Raw genomic sequence first — 18,195 nt, 5'->3', positions numbered from 1 at the left:
CATATTGATAATCATTCAAAGCTAACTCATAAATGAGTCTTTACAGTTTGCAGTCTTGATCTTTTCTCGATCCATTTTTTTCCATCCATTGAAGAAAACTGCAAAATTCCAAAAGTTAAGACGACGAGGAAAAAAGAAATCTCTGAATCTCCACAATCTTGAGTCTATACATGGATTTAATTGACCTCAAGGCATCAAAACCCCCCAAATGAGGCGTCCAAAAGAAGCCGAGGATCACAGAGGCTGCTTTCAGCTCTTCAGTTTGTCCAAAGCTCAAAATATCTTTAAAAAAACAACTAAATTATTGAGAACAAACAAGAAAGTCGGGTGACAAACGCAACGGAGAGAGGTAGATCGAGGTGTGTGTTAATCTCATCAGGAAGCCCTGAAACGGAGACAAATGGCCCGTCACGAATAGGACAGATTAAGTGTGTTTGGCAGACCTCCAAAATCTGACGCTGTGTTTGTGTGTGGAGGTTTGTTTATCGTTTCTTTGTGTGGATACAAACACACACACACACACACACACACACACACACACACACACACACACACACACACACACACACACACACACACACAGGCTGGAGTCAGAGAAATGATTTTTGTCTTTTATTACTTAAATCCAGTAAAACGTGCACGGACAAGAACCACGAGACTGTGACACACATCCATGCGCTCGTGCACACACACACACGCGCACACACACACCCTCAGTGGACACTCACTGATGATGTGAGACAGACTTGGACTGCGTCCTCTCTGAGGTGAGCAAACTAAGAGTCATTTTTCTTCTCCTGCTTTATTGTGAACTCAACCTTAAAGGCGACAGGAAACGCATCATCAACACATGTGACGGTGAAAGTGTGACGGACAGTGATGAGGGACAGAGGACATCAGCTGGGACAAAACAACATCAGTGTCTTTGCACAAACAGTCCTCAACGAAGAGTCTGGACTAAATCCATCAATTCACCTTTGGAAAAAGACGCTGACTTTCAAAGTTTTAATTTTGTCAATGAGATCAATAAAACAAACGTCATGATTAAATCACACGCACACACGCACACACACACACGCACGCACGCACACACCATGAATCAACCAGTGGAAGCTCAGCCTTCCTGTGAATATGTAAAAATATAAAACGTTCATATACGTGATATTCATGCGATCATTCAGGTCTCTACGGTGTGAACACTTGAATTCTACACTTTGTCAAACATGGACGGACACGGGACAAAGCAGGTAGACGGACACAAGTCTTTCTTTTCCGTGTAAACGTTCAGGTGAAACTTGTGCTGCTCATGTTTCATCGTTTGCCAAAAACGAGCGAATGAATCACCTTCAGGTTCAGAGGAAACGAGCGACTTCGCCTGAAGGCTTCAATTTCAACTTTTAGGAACAAAATCAAACAGTTCAACGCTCAACATCTAAGACAGCAAATTCAAATTTGATTTGTTAGAACTATTTCAGGTCAGAAGTCGTTTTTCATCACGATCTGAGCACAGAAGAGAGGAAACAGTAGAAATTAAAAGAGAGAAATGGTAATTTCAGGGATAATGAGTCACTTCAAGGGAACTGATTCATTATTTCTGGTAACAAATTTCAAATGTGGGGAACAAATTAGAAATGTGACGGAGTTCAACAGGTTCAGGGTCAAATCAGTCACTTGAGGAAACACGTTCGCTGCTTCAGGAACAAAATGACAAAAATGGGAAAAAAATGGAATAATTGGACAGTTTGAGAGAACAAATGAGTCAGTGAGGGGAAAAAAACAAGAAGATGTGAAGTAATAAATTATGATGAAAGTTTAATCAAGGGAAGAAATTAGTCACTAAAAGAAATGACGAGCTGAGCATTTGAATCAGGTGTGGTGGAGCAGGAGACATCTAAACATGGAGGACGGGGGCCCGAGGACGGGGACTGAGAAACACTGAGTTAAGGTGTCAAACTTTGACAGAAGAACAGGAACATGAGGGCAGAAATTAGCGATTTGAGGTACGAAATGAAAAAATGGACAAACATCCTGTAAACAGCTGCTGACTCGTCTCATCACCTCACAGCGAACCAGCCGTCCTTTCTCTTTCAACCTCCTGGTTTAGTTTAGTCGCTGCATCGACCAATCATCAGCCAGGGGCCGGTGATGTCATCAGCGAGGGACATTTGGGACGAGGAGTTTGGCCACATGGAAAGTATAAAAGTTCATGATTATTCTTATTAAACATGCGTTTCGATTACATCACACCTTTAACTTCTATTTGGCAACCAGGGGTTAAAGATGGAGCTCGGGGGGTGGAGCTGGGGGGCGGAGCTGGGGGGGTGGAGCTGGGGGCGGGGCTGGGGGCGGGGCTGGGGGGGTGGAGCTGGGGGCGGGGCTGGGGTGGAGCTGGGGGCGGGGCTGGGGGGTGGAGCTGGGGCGGAGTTGGGGTGGGGCTGGGGGGTGGAGCTGGGGGGCGTTATGGACAAACGGTTCATTTTAAACATGGATTCATTTAAAGGTCACTGAATGAAATCCATCGACGTCCATGATGAGACGTCACAGACTGGACTCAGAGCTGTACGACCTTTGACCTGCCACTCTGCTGACATCATCAACAGGACAAGTGACAATGTTAACAGCGTGCACGCGTGCGCACACACACACACACACACACACACACACACACACACACTTCTAACGTGTTGGGACGAGCGTCCTGAGAAACAAACTTTGACTTTTGAGATTAATCTCAGAATTCTGAGGACAAAATTCAAAACTATGAGATTCTTAAAATCCTGACTTTAATCTCAAAATGATAACTCGATTTTTACGGCTTGAAACGTCAGACTGAGTTCAACAATTCGTCGGCTCGACGCAGCGAGACGCCGCCATGTTGTCCGGGCGCTAATCGTCTTCCATACACACCCTCCCTCCCTCCCTCCCTCTCTGTCTCCCACATTAAAACAGTTTAAAACGTAGAAAATAAGTTAAAACTGGTCTGAGACCAGACGTTATGTTGGCATACAGCACTGTGGCAAGCAACATGGCACACAAGACCTTTACGCAGAATAAATACAGGAATAAATAAACACTGTCATACGGCCGCGTGTGTCTTCAGTCCATGTCTCAGTGACGGGAGGTCCAGTCTGTCCCAGAGGCTTCAGGCGTGTCTGTCTGTGTTATTTAATGTTCTTCAGCAGCGAGGTGCGGGCGTTCACCACCGCCTTGAAGGCGTCCTCGCTGCCGGGGGCCACGCATTTGTCCGGGTGAAGCAGGACCGCCAACTTCCTGTACGCCTTGTTCACCTCCTCCCTGGAAACAAGGTGAGACACACAAACAGTGACAGAGCGCACGAATGTCCTGTCTGTGGACACTTCATGCTCCAACACAAACCAAACTGAAAGCGACGCCCAGCCCGACCTTTGACCCTCAGCGCCCACTCACCGCGTGGCACCGGGTTTGACGCCCAGCATGTCCCAGGAGTCCTTGCTGTTCCGGATGCGGCGGATGGTGTCAGCCTGCTCTTTGGTGAAGCCCACGCTGACCTCAGACACCGGACGTTTCCCACCGTTCTCACACATGTCGGTGATGGACGAGAAGAAGGCCTGAGCGACCACACACACGCACACACACGCACACACATGCACATACACACACAATGCTCAAAACTATTTCTTGTCTGCGTGTGTGTCTGTGTGTGTGTGTGCGTGTGTGTGTGTGTGTGTACCTGAAACATCTCGTTGATGCCCTCGCCGCTCTGTGCTGACGTCTCAAAGTAATGGAACCCTCTGGACTCCGCCCACAGACGCCCCTCCCCCTCGTCCACCACCCGCCGCTTCGTCAGGTCCACCTGCACGGCGGACAGGTGACATCATTCAGTCACACGTCAACAGCATCATGATTTGAGGCACGTTGTGTTAAATGATGCTGGAATGAGTCCGACCTTGTTGGCGCAGACGATGAACACGATGCTGTCCATGTTGGCCTGAGAGCCCATTTCCTGTTTCATCTCCCCGAGCCAGCTGTCGAGAGCGTCGAAGCTCTCCCTGAGGCCGACGTCATAGACCAGCAGCACCCCCTGACTGTCCTTATAGAACTCGTTACGCACCTGACAGGCAGAAAGAACAGGGGGGAGGAGGAGGAGGAGGAGGAGGAGGAGGAGGAGGAGGAGGAGGAGGACGAGGACAGGAGGGGAAGAAAGAAAAGAAGACAGGAAGAAGGAAAACATCATTTTCCTGGTTCACCAGCACCTCCTGCTGGCAGCTTTCCCACAGTACAATTCTTACACTCGACCTCTGACATGATTTCATGATGTCATTTCTGAAACGTTTCTTCATCATGTTCTAATCGTCTTTGTGTGGAAATACATTCATTCAGTCATTACATACAAGTCTGAACATTTAAAAGACACATAAAAAACGACATAAAGGTCAAATATGAAGTGAACTTTCCTCTCACCTCATAGAAGAAAGGATGACCAGCCATGTCAAAGATGTTCACTTTGATTTCTCTGTCGCGAACCTGAACTCTGAACACACACAACACACATCACCAGATTTATAAAACCACATTGATGACGTTTTAATCGAGTCCTGGAAGAGGAAAACCTAAAATGGCACAGTGGCGTTCTGATTCAGGACAAGAATAAAATGTGTTAAATATAGAAGAAAGCAAACATTTACACACAGGACCGGATGAGACAGAAACTCACTTAGTGACGCCATAGTCGATGCCAATGGTGGCCAAGTATTTGGGAACAAACCTCTTCTCACAGTAACGTTTGATAATGCAGCTCTGAAAAGGAAAATAATTCACAATGAGCTCTTTTATACCAGACTTCCTTCAGAAATCTAGAAATTTAGAGTTGGATTGCTAAATGAAGACTAGAGGAGTAATGTTGACAACAGAACTAATTATTTAAATTGAATATTAACTTTAAAAAGTAAGATGTATGCCGAATTTTAGGGCACCTTTATAATAAGTTAAGCATTAATGTGTAAAAGCCTAATTTAAAACTGCTTTAGAAATACTGTGTTGTTTGGGAAAATTCGGCACAGAAACAATGACCTATACAGACGTGAAGACAGCAGAATGAACGATGATGATGTTAATCAAATATACAATAATTTAATCAAAAACAGATGAGTGAAACCAAACTTAATTGTCTGTTTTTGAATCACTGGATTCTGCTGAATTATTCGGCATTCATATCATACAGCAAACAGACGGAACTTCAGAACAATGTCAGCATTTTATCTGCTTCACTTCGCTCCATACTTGCAAGTGTCTGCAGGAGAAGTGTTACTAATAAAACTAATTATTTAATATCGACGAGCAACATACACGCCGAATTTTAGAGGACATATGTGTCTTCAGAGTGACATATTCGTTTATATTGTACCGTGTATGAATTATAAGCAATAAGAAAGAAAGCGTTTAAGTAATTAACGTTTATAACGAATCTGGTGTTCAAATTAAAAACAAATCAGACTGAACAGCACCATAAACATAAAAAGAAAAACGGAAGAAACGTTTATCTTTCAAGTTAGCATCATCTTTAAAAGCATTCTCAGCAAATATATCGTTGGTTAGCTCTACAAAGAAGGCTTTTTTTCAATGTTAGTCGCAGCTTGAAGCATCAGAGCTAAAAAATGCCTGAATTCAATATGGGATCTGGTCTAAATTAAGCTGGGAGTCACTTACCTTCCCGACCTCGGCATTTCCGAGGCTGATCACCTTCACACGCAGTGATTTCTTGTTGTCTCTTCGCTTCGGTGCGTTTGTCTCCATTTGGATTTGTCTTAAATGATCGTTTTAGGGGCGAAACGCTGCTGCTGCTGCTGCTAACGAGGAAGAATTCAGTGTTGACAGCAGCTGTTGTTGTTGTTGTTGTTGTTGGGAGCGCGGCTAGCAGGGCTCGCTAATCGTTAGCGAACTGGCTAGTAATTAGCACAGCCCTTAAGATGAGTTATTATCGTTCTAATGAATCACACCGCATTGTTTTACTTTAGCATTAGTGCTAATGTTTGGTTCAGCTGCCATCGTAACACACAGCAGTGACACAGCGAGCCTATTAGCCTCATAGCCTACCATGCTAACCAGCTGTTTGCGTCAAGCTAGCCGCTTTCAAGTTCCGCTCATTCCTTTCAACATAAAAATAATGTTTGCGAATTATAAAACAAAAACCTCTGAAAATAACTTTAGTTAAACCTTAAGTTACCCCTAAAAAAACACACCAAACACGGTTATCTAAATCAACCTTTAATCAAGCTGTTCGGTATGGTAGCCCTTAGTCTCTTAATTTGAAAAGGTGGAAACTAAACTCCAAAAAAACCCAACACATTATGAAGTAAATGAAAATGCATTGCTGTGCGGTGAACCTCAGAGATGTTTATTCTGTTTTTGTCTCCATGCTATCATAGACATTTCTATAACACGTGTCAATCTAAGTGAGATCAGAATGGCTTTTACAGAGCAAACATGACCTTCAGCATCAAAACAAAATACGCATAAAGACACAAATGATCAGATTAATTCCAGCATGAATTCTCAGGAAAATATCAGAACAACAAAACCAATGAAAACTTTCAGTATAACCACCAAGCATATGGAAAGAAAGCAGAAGCATCGAGGAAAAAGCTTTAAAATTCAGAGTGAAGATGAAAAAGGGATTGTGGTTAAATTATTACAGCAAATAATCAAAATCATTAAAACAGGAAATGACGGCAACGAAACAAGAAAACTACTTTTAAAGCAGAAAAAAGGAAACTTAAAGCTGCTAAATATTTTTAAACTCTTCAATAAAATCCTAAAGCTGTGATACGCCAGACCTTTTTTCTTATGCTTTTTTCTTCATTAAATAATAAATACGACTGCATGAAAAATGAATATGAATAACGCAGATACAATGTGGAATTTAACCATGAAATCGTGAAATAATCCAATAAGCTTTTAAAGCTTCATTGTTATTGATTTCATGAATGTATATTTATTGCAGCTCTTTTTACTTATTGATCTAATCCAGAGTCTGTCGTGTGATTGGCTGTCCACACAAGCAACAGCCAATCACATGACAGACTCCGCCCTTTTTGTTTTGGAATGAAATGAAAATGAGCTGCAATAAAATGACTTTATTGTGAAAAGAAGCAGGATGAAGAAACATTCTAAACGCTTTTAACAGAATTCTGGGAGCTGAAGGGTTTTAATATTTCTGCATGCATTCAGATCAGATTATTTATTGTTTGAACTCTTATTTTTGCCTCGATGTCTTTTACCTCACATCTTCTTAAAATAACTCTTTACCTCTGCAGCTTTGGACGGAGCCTTTTAAACATTTCACATCACGTTAAGTTGGATGAAAAGTCGTGTGTGGCTTCAAATCTTTGGTCCTGTCGACACCTGAAAGCAGTTTTCATTTAGCATCACACAGGTTTCAGAGAGTGATGATGAAGCTCTCAGGCCTGCATGTTACTCCACCAGCTGCTGTTAATCATCAGCGTCTGTGATCCTGGACCTGGTCTTATGTGATCCTGGACCTGGTCTTACGAGGTCCCTTAAAGCCAGCTCCTTCATTTTAACCACACAGAAGACTTAAAGACCTTCATGATGGAACAGGGTCAGAACAGGAACACGTGGGCCGTCTGTGGCCATATTTCAGATTCTGTGCAGAGGTTATTTGATCAATGTGAGAAGTGACCTCATGCAGCTGGAAGCTGAGCAGCGGCCAGCGTTAATCATCCCTTTCAAATTAAAATACCTGAATGAATCTTTAGAAACGAGTGAACAGCTGAGTGAAACGCAGACCGTCCGGCTGATAAACCACAAGTAAAAAAATGAGCTAAAAGAGTGAAAAATGCACATTTCTGTCCATGTTTGAACCTCTGAGGACAAATCTTCTGAATAAAGGGTGGAGGGTCAAACTGAGACCGTCCTCGTCTTAAAACAAGACCTTCAGCTGAATGATGTGTCTCAAACAGACGTTTGTTTTTTTTTGGTCGAGGCTGACAGGAAGCGGGAAAGACTTGAATCATCCGGGCGCCGTTAGCGAGGAGGCAGCGGCTTCATCTGCAGCGAGTCGTAGGTGTCTTTGGTGGCCGAGCTCAGACCCTGAAGACACGAGAAAGCGTTTGTTCCAGCAAATAGACCGAACCAAAACCAAAGCTGCTAACAACACACAAAAACATGAAACGCCTTTGCTTCCACTCACCTGGTACACCTGCTCGTTCTTCCTCTGACGCTGCAGACGCAAACAGACAGACGTTCACGTCGAGACTCAAATAATTCACAGAAAATATTTCAGAATACTTCGAACGCTACGGCAGACTCACCTCTCTTTTAACAGGAAGCTCCTTATATTCTCCATCGGTGCGTTTGTTCAAGCCCTGAACATTAAAAACAAATCCAGCTTTTTAAATCAACAACTGATCGTTATCAACGAAATCTGCTCCAATCTGAAGATCAAACTCAAACGCTTGTTACCGTGTAGGTGTCGTTGTCATCCTGCATCCTGCGGTTCTACCACACAGAACAGAACAGAACAGAGCAGAACAGAGCAGAGCAGAACAGAACAGAGCAGAACAGAGCAGAACAGAGCAGAACAGAACAGAACAGAACAAAACAGAACAGAACAGAACAAAACAGAACAGAACAAAACAGAACAGAACAGAACAGAGCAGAACAGAGCAGAACAGAACAGAACAAAACAGAACAGAACAAAACAGAACAGAACAGAGCAGAACAGAACAGAGCAGAACAGAACAGAACAGAACAGAACAAAACAGAACAGAACAAAACAGAACAGAACAGAACAGAGCAGAGCAGAGCAGAACAAAACAGAACAGAACAGAACAAAACAGAACAAAACAGAACAGAACAGAACAAAACAGAACAGAACAAAACAGAACAGAACAGAACAGAGCAGAACAGAGCAGAACAGAACAGAACAAAACAGAACAGAACAAAACAGAACAGAACAGAGCAGAACAGAGCAGAACAGAACAGAACAGAACAGAACAGAACAGAACAAAACAGAACAGAACAAAACAGAACAGAACAGAACAGAGCAGAGCAGAGCAGAACAAAACAGAACAGAACAGAACAAAACAGAACAAAACAGAACAGAACAGAACAAAACAGAACAGAACAGAGCAGAACAGAACAGAGCAGAACAAAACAGAACAGAACAGAACAGAACAAAACAGAACAGAACAAAACAGAACAGAACAGAACAGAACAGAGCAGAACAGAACAAAACAGAACAGAACAAAACAGAACAGAACAGAGCAGAACAGAACAGAGCAGAACAAAACAGAACAGAACAGAACAAAACAGAACAGAGCAGAACAAAACAGAACAGAACAGAACAGAACAGAACAGAACAAAACAGAACAAAACAGAACAGAACAGAACAGAGCAGAACAGAGCAGAACAGAACAGAACAAAACAGAACAGAACAGAACAGAGCAGAACAGAACAGAGCAGAACAGAGCAGAACAAAACAGAACAGAACAGAGCAGAGCAGAACAGAACAGAGCAGAACAGAGCAGAACAAAACAGAACAGAGCAGAACAGAACAGAACAGAACAGAACAGAACAGAACAGAGCAGAACAGAACAGAACAGAACAGAGGAGAACAGAACGTTAGAATCAGTTCAGGTTCCAGGTTCCTGTTCCTTCTCATCACAGCTCTTCTAAGATTTTCCATGACAGAAGTTATACAAGCAGCATTGATGCACTGTCCTCTAGAAACAACACCATGAAGGTTCCTCATAGAACAGCCGGAGAACCCAGCTCCAGGGAACGTGCTGACACACGCAGTGAGACTCACTCGTCCTCGCTCGGGGTCTCCTCTCATCAGTGGGGCGTACCCTCCGGTGTCCTGACCTCTCAGATCCTGAACGCCACAAACAGAACAAACTCATCAGAGAGGAACACAAAGGACGCTCTTCATCACGACATCATCGATTGTAACGAGCCCTCTGGAATGATGGGTACCCACAGAGCTAGCGTTAGCATGCTAACTGAGCCAAAGAGGTGACACTCACGCTGTAGATGTTCTCGTCCGTCGCCTTCCCTTTGCCTTTGAAGAACTGAAAACACGACAGAAGAAATGAGGACACGTGAGCAGAAACACGATGAAGGACGCAGATCGAAACATCACGAGAACGTGAGAGAACTCGGATGGTTCCTCTGAAGTTCTGCTCTGCGAGCGCCGAGCAGCGAATCCTCCGGCCGACTCACCTTCTCCTTGATGAACATGCCGGTGATGATGAGTCCGTACAGGCCGAGGAAGCCGTCCAGGATGTAACACATCTGAGGGTCGTACATCTTCATCGTCTCTGTGGAGGTCAAAGGTCAGTGGTCACGCACACGGACATGAACGTCTCCTCTCATTACAGAACAGAAACACAGCTAAACACACGGAGAAGGACTTCTAGCCAATCACAGCTCATTTTGGACCAGGACTGTCCACATGAAGACTGACAGCGAGGTGGACCAATCAGGCGGGCGGGACGGCAGCGCTCTGCTGGGACTGACGGGGTTAACACGTATTTTCAGCAGCGTGTGAATGTGTGTGATGGAGCTCAGCGGTTTCCTCCATCACACACAAGTGTGTGTGTGTGTGCGTGTGTGTGTGTGTGTGTGTGTGTGTGTGTGCGTGTGGTTTAATGTGGGTGTGTAAATACTTATGACTGCGTGTGTGTGTGTGTGTGTGTGCGTGTGTGTGTGTGTGCGTGTGTGTGTGTGCGTGTGGTTTAATGTGGGTGTGTAAATACTTATGACTGCGTGTGTGTGTGTAGAAGTGAAAGAGAGCATCAACCTTCAGAAACTCATTAAACACTCAAACAGGCCAAAACGATGAAAAGCCAGTCAGAGTTTGAGGGAAATGAATAAAGTACGTGTTGATTTTCTCTGTAATTCTGTTCAGAAATGTGTTTTAAATAAAGTTTAAACATTTCTTTAACACTGCGATCGGCTGGCGACCGGTCCAGGGTGTACCCCGCCTCCCGCTCATTGACAGCCGAGATAGGCTCCGGCCCCCCGCGACCCCAAAAGGGAAAAGCGGCATAGAAAATGGATGGATGGATGGATTTCTTTAACAACGACACAAACAGACTCGTGTTTAAAATGTGATCTGATCTCACTGCGCGGCCTTTTTCTTCGTATTCTTCATCAGGATTCATGATTATTAGAGCTGATCTCAGAGCAGGCGACACAGGAAGAAGTGACTGATGGGCAGATTCCTGGAAACTCACGACAGGACGAGGACGAGGACGAGGACGAAGACGAGGACGAAGACAAGGAGGAAGAGGCCCCCAAACCACAGAGCTGAACTTGTGTTGAGACGACACCTCGGTGGCCTCTCACCACAAACAGGACGTCGAGTTTATTCGCTGGTCACACCTGAGAAACACGTTTCTGGAGCTGAGCTCATCTTCATCAGCGATTCTCTTCTTCATCATCATCATCATCATTGCGTTCAAGAGAGGAACTCCAAAGCAGCACGTCTGAAAAGTCACGCCGGGCTGGAAACTCTGACGTTTATTAGCTTTTTAATCGATTGATTGATTGATTGATGGTGAAAATATCTGCTGGCAGCGGCATCAGCTTCCCTGTTGTTGCGTTGCTATGGCGACACTGATGAAGAGCAGATTTTCTCAGGGGTATTTTCGTCTTGTGTTGAGGCTCAGTGGAACCTCTGATCGAGATGAAGTCAGATAACAGCCAAGATAGAGCAAATATAAACTGAACAGGAAGTCAGCTTCACAGCAGCGGTGTGTGTGCGTGTGTGTGTGTGTGTGTGTGTGTGTGTGTGTGTGTGTGTGTGTGTGATCTGATGAACACAGCGGGGGGAGTATCATGCAGTGTAACACACACACATAAAGCTCCAAACAAAACCTGCTTTAAAAAAGGTCAAATTTAACAAAATGAACTCAAACTGATCTGAGGTCAGTTTCAGTTCAAATCAATGGATGTGTTCACTGTGACGTAGTATCGCACAGGTCAGCCTTACAGACGACGACTTCTAATTTTGTGTTGAAAATCTAAAAATTTGAGCGGAAACAAACGTATATTTCTACATTACGTATATATATATTTAATATTTGCACGTCAGCGTCGTCGTGGAACTCGCAGCAGGACGAGAGACTGAGCAGCGTTACCAAAAGAGAGCGGCAGAAGGATGAAGCTCTTCATCTGAGCTCGTGAGTGTCGTTCATTAAGCTCCTGTCAGCGAGGACAGACAAGCGTAACAGAGAGAAAAATGCAGATTGAGAGATTAAAAACTGTCATCGGTGTCGTAACGTAGTGAAAAGATTCTAGTGAAGTACAACAGAAACCAGACGAAGTATTTAAACAAAGAGCAGACCGTTCTCTCTGAGCTTTTTAGTTTATTTATACTCAGAGTACGCTGAGGGATCGTACTTCAGTATTTCCATTTTGTACTACTTTAAGCTGAATACCAGATCGCAGTACTTTTACCACTTTTATCTGACTGCTGTGTCAAATAATAGATGAACTACAAACAGTCATAGAGCATAAAACTCTGCAAAACGAGTACTTTTACCTCTGATAATACTTTTATGTGTAACAGAGTATTTTTACAGCGTATTTCTACTCCTCTTCAGAAACAGCAGCAGTCATAGCATTACAGCAGAGTCGCAGTAGCAGTCGTACTGTTACTGCAGTGTCTTTACATGGACAGAAGACAAGTGATGATACTCGTAAAAGAGTATATTTGTAGTAAAACTGTCCCTCACAGAGACAAAACGAGACCAGTGAGACCAGTGAGACCAGTGAGACCAGCAACAACAACCGTAAAGCTCAGACTCTTTTCACTGACTGCGTCCTTCAGCTCATCAGGTCTCATTTCTGTCTTCCTGAAGGGACAACACATGAACGAAGCTCAAACTGTCCTGACATAGAGGACGAGAGGAGACATTTCCATGGAAACGGAGCTGAAATCACGAAAATCGCGTTGAATGACTCATCATCGTCCTCGTTTCCATTCACAGAACTCCAGCAGAGTTTTCCATCACAGCAGGGTGTCCTCGAACGCACCACTGGTGCTCAGTCGTGACGCGAACGTCAACATTTACTGTAAGCAGCAAACAGCGGATGGAAAAAGGATTTTACTGTGAGTTTCACGTCAAGAGGCGAGCGTGCGTCAGACATTTACATCCAGTTTGTTTCATTCAGAACGATCCTCTTCACATGAACGCTTCTCGTTTCCACCGCTGCGTCTGGAAACAGCTCGAGTGGAAACAGACGTGAATGGTTTATGAGCGTAAACGCTTTATTGGAGCGTTTGTTGTAAAATGTGAGACTTCAAACAGTCAGAGAGCGGTGACAGTTTCCTGAATGAAACCACAGAAAATCATCTTTAATAAGAATTCAGCAGCAGAGACGCTCGTCGTGATGTGTTTAATGCTGCCTTTTCCATTTCTGAACACCTTCCAATGCTTCCAACAAGGCCCAGAGAGATCAAAGATGGCTGACCAGAGAGCCGAACCTGCGCCGCTCTTACAGGCTAGCTTCTGTTGCTAAACGTGCTTTTTGGTACATTTAGGTCTTTGAACGCCACATCAGTTCAAAAAAGACAAAAACAACCGTTTCATCGTTGCGAGCTCTCAGCTCATGACCGACTGGTTTGAAACCAGCGATTTATTGGTGAATATTGGTTTAAAATCAGGGCATGTCACCAACATTTAAGAAGCGTCTCAGCCAGTGAAGACGAGTGATGCGTCAGTCTGTTGCTGGGAAACAACATGGCGCCATCCAATCAAGAGCAATCAACTTCATAACTGGAGGTATGAAGTGTTGTTTGCCACGTTAGCTCCTGGTCAGATATTAGCATGCTAACGAGCTAAACAGCCCATCAGTATCTTCACGTGCATTTTCTGAGACAAACGCCATCAGATAGAAGAGTTTTGTGAAATGTTGCATCATTTCTGCTGAACTGGAGCTCAAACTTTATCTGATGCTCGTCGAATTTTAACGTTGTGAAACCGTCAGTTTGTTTGAGTTCCTGAACACCTGACAGAAAATCAGGACACCTCACCACTCTGTCTTTGTTTTCCTGCCGCCGAGCTTCGTCTCTTCACGCCGCCTCTGTCTGTTTCACTTCGTTCTTTCTCTCTTCCCTCCATCTTTTACACCTCTATCAAAGATGGCTGACAAACAGCGAACCAGGACACATTTCACCGAAAATGTGCGGAAAACATTGCTGAAAACGTGGGCGAGGTCAACGTTTAATGGAGAAAATCTCACCAATCTTTGTTTTTTAACCTCTTTTTCTTGCTTTTCAGCGGGGCGGGGGGGTTGCGGGGTGGTCTGAGGGGCGTCTCTGGGACCGAAACTGTCGACTCAAACAAGCGCTCGCTCGTTTCTGGTCACCGCAGCTGCTTTTGTCGCCGAGCTGAAGCTCTTTGGGGAAGACGAGCTTTAAGAGTCACAGCTCTCAAACCACAGAGTTGCTTCCTGAACTCGGGGACGGGGGGGTTCACTCTCTGTGGTCGATCCATTTTTTCAACTCCAAAACAACACGAGCAGCTGTTTCACCTCGCTCGATTGCGATCGCGCTAATTTTCTGATCGGACGTCAAACATGTCTGACATGTCACGTCAGCACTTCTTTTACGTGAAAACATAAGTTGAGGTCAGGTCACGTTTTGCACCACACATCGCGTTCGATGAATCTCTGCTTCTTCAGAGCAAAGCTGCATTAAAATGTGTCAGTTAAAGCAGGAAAACATGGTTTCATGTTTAGAGAACATGAACAGAAAGCCTTCAGGAGGCTGAAAGCTGCCTTTAAAACAGCCTTAAACTAGAAAAAAACCCTGATTTCTCAGTTTTTTTTTTTAAGAAGACGTCATGTCGCATGATCAGTGAGTTTGTTGTAAATTATTAAAAACGTCTGAGACGAGTTTGCTGTTTGGGTTTTCAATGAAGCTGTGGTTCGCTCATATTAATTCTGTTTTAATGACTTTGACGTGCCGACAGGCAGCCGTCATGAAGGACAAACAGCCTTACTCAAAGATTCAAGGCCTTTTCAGAAGATTGGAGAGTTCAGAGGACCTTCCTCAGCTCGGTCACAGCTCATCTCATGCAGTGTGATGCTGGTTTTATCGTGGTATTAACCAGTCAGGCCTTTGAAAAGGTGCCACTGAGCCTCCATGAAACTGTTTGAATCTGCTCATCTTCAATGAACGTTTCAGTTATTAGCCAGTGAGCGTTTGTTTCGTCTGTCTTCGTCTGGACTTCACGTTTCCCTGCGTTTCGTTTTATTCTGACTTTTCTGTCATTCTTCGCTGGTGGATCTGCAGACCTGAACGCTGCTGTGGAGGAAACCGTTGAGCTAAAAGTCTGTTTTCAGCTGCGACGCACTTCATCTCCTGAACGCAGCGCTGGAGCCATTTCTAAAATGGAGGCCATCTTTTGTTGAGGGTCCGTAAACTTTGAAGTTTATTCTGATTTGACCCTAAAACATGATTTCTGTAGAGTTATTGCTGCTGATTTACAGATTCATAAATGAAAATTTGTCTTTTTTCCTGCTGAAAACAAACTGAACTGGTCTTCACTGGTCTAAAGTGTTGGTCTAAAACTGGTATTTTGATGGTTTAAACTGCTTTTATCGGCTCTGAACTTTGATAAAAACTGCTCAGCTGATGCTTCAAACTGGTTTTTAACGCCATGAGAAAACAAAAACAGACCATTTAACGTGCGCTTGCGGTCCACCGGTTGGTTGTTGGCGTGCGATGGTTCAGCCGTTGGTTGACGTGGTGAAGCGACTCGTTCCGCTCATAAATTCACGTTTAGCTTCTGAGCACTTTAAGATATTTTGTGTAGTATGTCGTGTTTTCCGTCACCATCTCCTCGTTTCTCCTTTGCAGCATTTCGGCTCATTTTGGCCTTTTCACAAGCTTCTGGTGCTACATGCGGCATGCTAATAAGAGCAAATAACATCAGTTAGCGTAGCATAATCACATATTCTCTCGTTTTTGAAGCTGTGTGATTATTGCTAACTCTGAAACACACAGATTTCTTCATGTACGCAGACAGAAATAAAACAAACGCCTACATTTACACAGATTTATCTCTGGAGCCCTGAAAACTGTCATTTTTGGAAGTTATGCTAGCTGGTGACACCACAGTGACTTCCTGTTTACGTAGCTGGTTGCTGTTGTTTGTTTGTTCTGAATTTAACATGATTTATAAACCAGTCTCTGTATTAATGGAGCAGTTTGTCTGGACGTTGTTGTGATGACAGTTTATTATTGTGTTGTTCTGTCGATAACATTTTGACGTTTGTGTCAGCAGGGCTAGCATAGGTTAGCGACTAGCTTTCAACTTCAAGTTTCTACAATAATCCAACTATAAAAAACTACAACTGAAATTAAACATTGCTTTTTCACACCAACAGTAGTGCTAACCTGCCATGTTAGCAATAAGAATAATAAAAATAACATTTGTTGAACAGATGCTACAGTTAGCTTAACAAGCTAATCTGCTGATATTTATGAAATGCAAAATCAGTGCGAAAGAAAATTAAAGAGGTTCTTCGTGTCATTTTTTCTTTGTCGACAAACATGAACAGTTTGATCCCGTTGAGACAAACACAACCAGGCCGTCCAACATGGCCGCCAGAAAGAAGCTGTAGAAGTTTCTCTGCTCGCCACGTTTATTTTTGCTAGTTTTCTGCTGCTGGAGTCGCTCGAATGTCGCACAGGAAGTTATGAGTTTTTACTGGTGGGCCAGCACTGAGTCTGATTCCACAGCATTTCCATTTGCACAAGTACGTTTGGTGATTTTTTAACATTTCAGGTGAAGGATTGATGGAAGCTCCCAAACATGCAGATAGTTTCAAAAATGCATCATCACCAAGTTTACAGCTTTTTCTTTGAGCAGTGAAGCTGCTTTCGTGTCGGCTCGGAGAGAAAGGCGAAGCATCGTGGAGGCTTCGCTCGTGGGATTGAACCCTGAACCTCTGGGTGTGATGAGTCTTACCTGCCGGAGGACACAGAGAGACGATGACCAGCAGTCCACAGATCCTCGTCTGGAGCTCCTTCCCAAAACGGTTTCCCCAAAAGACGTTGTTCTTCAAGCCGGTTTCAGTCAGCAGCGACGGACTGAGACGACTGAGCCAAACTTCAGTCTTTGTCGTCTGTAAGTGGAACAGGAAGTGGTGAGGAGCTGCTGTGCCAGGTGACACACATCATCTACGTACACCAACCCATCTCCCACACACCAACACACGCTTTCAACACACAGATGGAAAAACAAAGTTTCTCAGCTCTGTTTATCTTTTTTTTAGGTTTCTTCAGAGAGAAAATCTTAAAAATCTTAACATGTGTCTGACTTTGGAGGCAGGACGCTTGGCTTGGTTTTGTGTTTTAGGCTTCTTTTTGTTCTGGAGACAGAAGTTTTTCACTTAGAAAAGCAGCCTTTTGACACTTGAGGACACAAGACAGAAAATACCTCAAACTAAAGGACACAAACATTATTCTTCTACGTGTTTCATGTTTCTTCACCAATTATGTAAATCCATTTAAAGTTGTTTCACTAAATTAACAAAAATAAGAGTGGGAGCCGTTTTATTTATTCACACAGACTTTATTTCTACAAATCATCCATTAATATTTATTCCAAAAATACAATTTCACAGCAAAGTCTTCAGATTCTTATAATACGAACACATGAAATAAGATGAAAGCTGATTAGCAAACTTTGAGCATTTCATTAATATTCAAGAACTACAGCTTCAGTAGCTTGTGGAAGCCTGCCAACAGCTAAGGCTCATGGGAGATGTAGTTCTGAAAAGATGAATTCATCATCAGACCTGACTGTGGTGACATTCATTGAACTTGTGGGTTTTTTTCTTGTTTTCGAAGAAATCAGCTTGTGTCAATAACAAATCCAGTGAATCTAAATTAAAAACAGTGAATTTATTTAATGCTGCTGAAAATCAACCCGCTCCTGTAATATTTACCTTCATTTGTTCCCTCTGTGGGGAAGTTATAGAGTGCAGTTTGTTGTTGCTGTCCAGTGCAAATCTGTCCAATCACACATCTTAAATCTCAGTTTTACTGAATGGAGTTTGGTTTAGCCACAAAACCAAAGAAAGGAAGACGGTGGATTAAATTAAAGATTTTGCTGTTACAGGAAATACCTAAAGGCACTTTTTCTTTTTGACATTTGATTTGATTGTGTTTCTGTT

General features: G+C 43.5%; 2 protein-coding genes across 2 annotated transcripts; both read right to left on the bottom strand.

Moving 5' to 3' along the window:
* Positions 1-617: 617 nt before the first annotated feature.
* dnajc27 (DnaJ (Hsp40) homolog, subfamily C, member 27) lies at positions 618-6,117 on the bottom strand. The gene is made up of 7 exons (XM_070957794.1): positions 5,686-6,117; positions 4,694-4,776; positions 4,441-4,510; positions 3,926-4,090; positions 3,710-3,832; positions 3,427-3,587; positions 618-3,294 (listed from the first exon to the last, which is right to left on the bottom strand). The coding sequence occupies exons 1-7, from the start codon at positions 5,770-5,772 to the stop codon at positions 3,162-3,164; spliced, it is 822 nt and encodes a 273-aa protein (XP_070813895.1). The 5' UTR covers positions 5,773-6,117; the 3' UTR covers positions 618-3,161.
* Positions 6,118-6,353: 236 nt separating this feature from the next.
* On the bottom strand, positions 6,354-17,973 carry cd247 (CD247 molecule). The gene is made up of 9 exons (XM_070993878.1): positions 17,968-17,973; positions 16,986-17,142; positions 10,222-10,319; positions 10,026-10,070; positions 9,809-9,874; positions 8,461-8,496; positions 8,310-8,363; positions 8,189-8,218; positions 6,354-8,088 (listed from the first exon to the last, which is right to left on the bottom strand). The coding sequence occupies exons 1-9, from the start codon at positions 17,971-17,973 to the stop codon at positions 8,023-8,025; spliced, it is 558 nt and encodes a 185-aa protein (XP_070849979.1). The 3' UTR covers positions 6,354-8,022.
* Between the last annotated feature and the right edge of the window lie 222 nt (positions 17,974-18,195).

This window comes from Chaetodon trifascialis, chromosome 24, assembly GCF_039877785.1.
Source record: "Chaetodon trifascialis isolate fChaTrf1 chromosome 24, fChaTrf1.hap1, whole genome shotgun sequence".
In the NCBI taxonomy this organism is placed as follows: Eukaryota; Metazoa; Chordata; class Actinopteri; order Chaetodontiformes; family Chaetodontidae; genus Chaetodon; species Chaetodon trifascialis.
The sequence above is the reverse complement of the archived record's forward strand: the minus strand, read 5'-3'. Positions and strand labels throughout refer to the sequence as shown.

Excerpts from the sequence above, each read along its gene's own strand:
- dnajc27 (XM_070957794.1), bottom strand. The coding sequence starts at position 5,772 with ATGGAGACAAACGCACCGAAGCGAAGAGACAACAAGAAATCACTGCGT. Across the intron at positions 4,091-4,440 it reads GTCATCCTTTCTTCTATGAG|GTGCGTAACGAGTTCTATAA; the intron begins GTGAGAGGAAAG and ends TCTGCCTGTCAG. Across the intron at positions 3,588-3,709 it reads GCATCAACGAGATGTTTCAG|GCCTTCTTCTCGTCCATCAC; the intron begins GTACACACACAC and ends GTGGTCGCTCAG.
- cd247 (XM_070993878.1), bottom strand. Across the intron at positions 9,875-10,025 it reads CGGACGAGAACATCTACAGC|GATCTGAGAGGTCAGGACAC; the intron begins GTGAGTGTCACC and ends TGTGGCGTTCAG. Across the intron at positions 8,219-8,309 it reads AGCTTCCTGTTAAAAGAGAG|CGTCAGAGGAAGAACGAGCA; the intron begins GTGAGTCTGCCG and ends TTGCGTCTGCAG.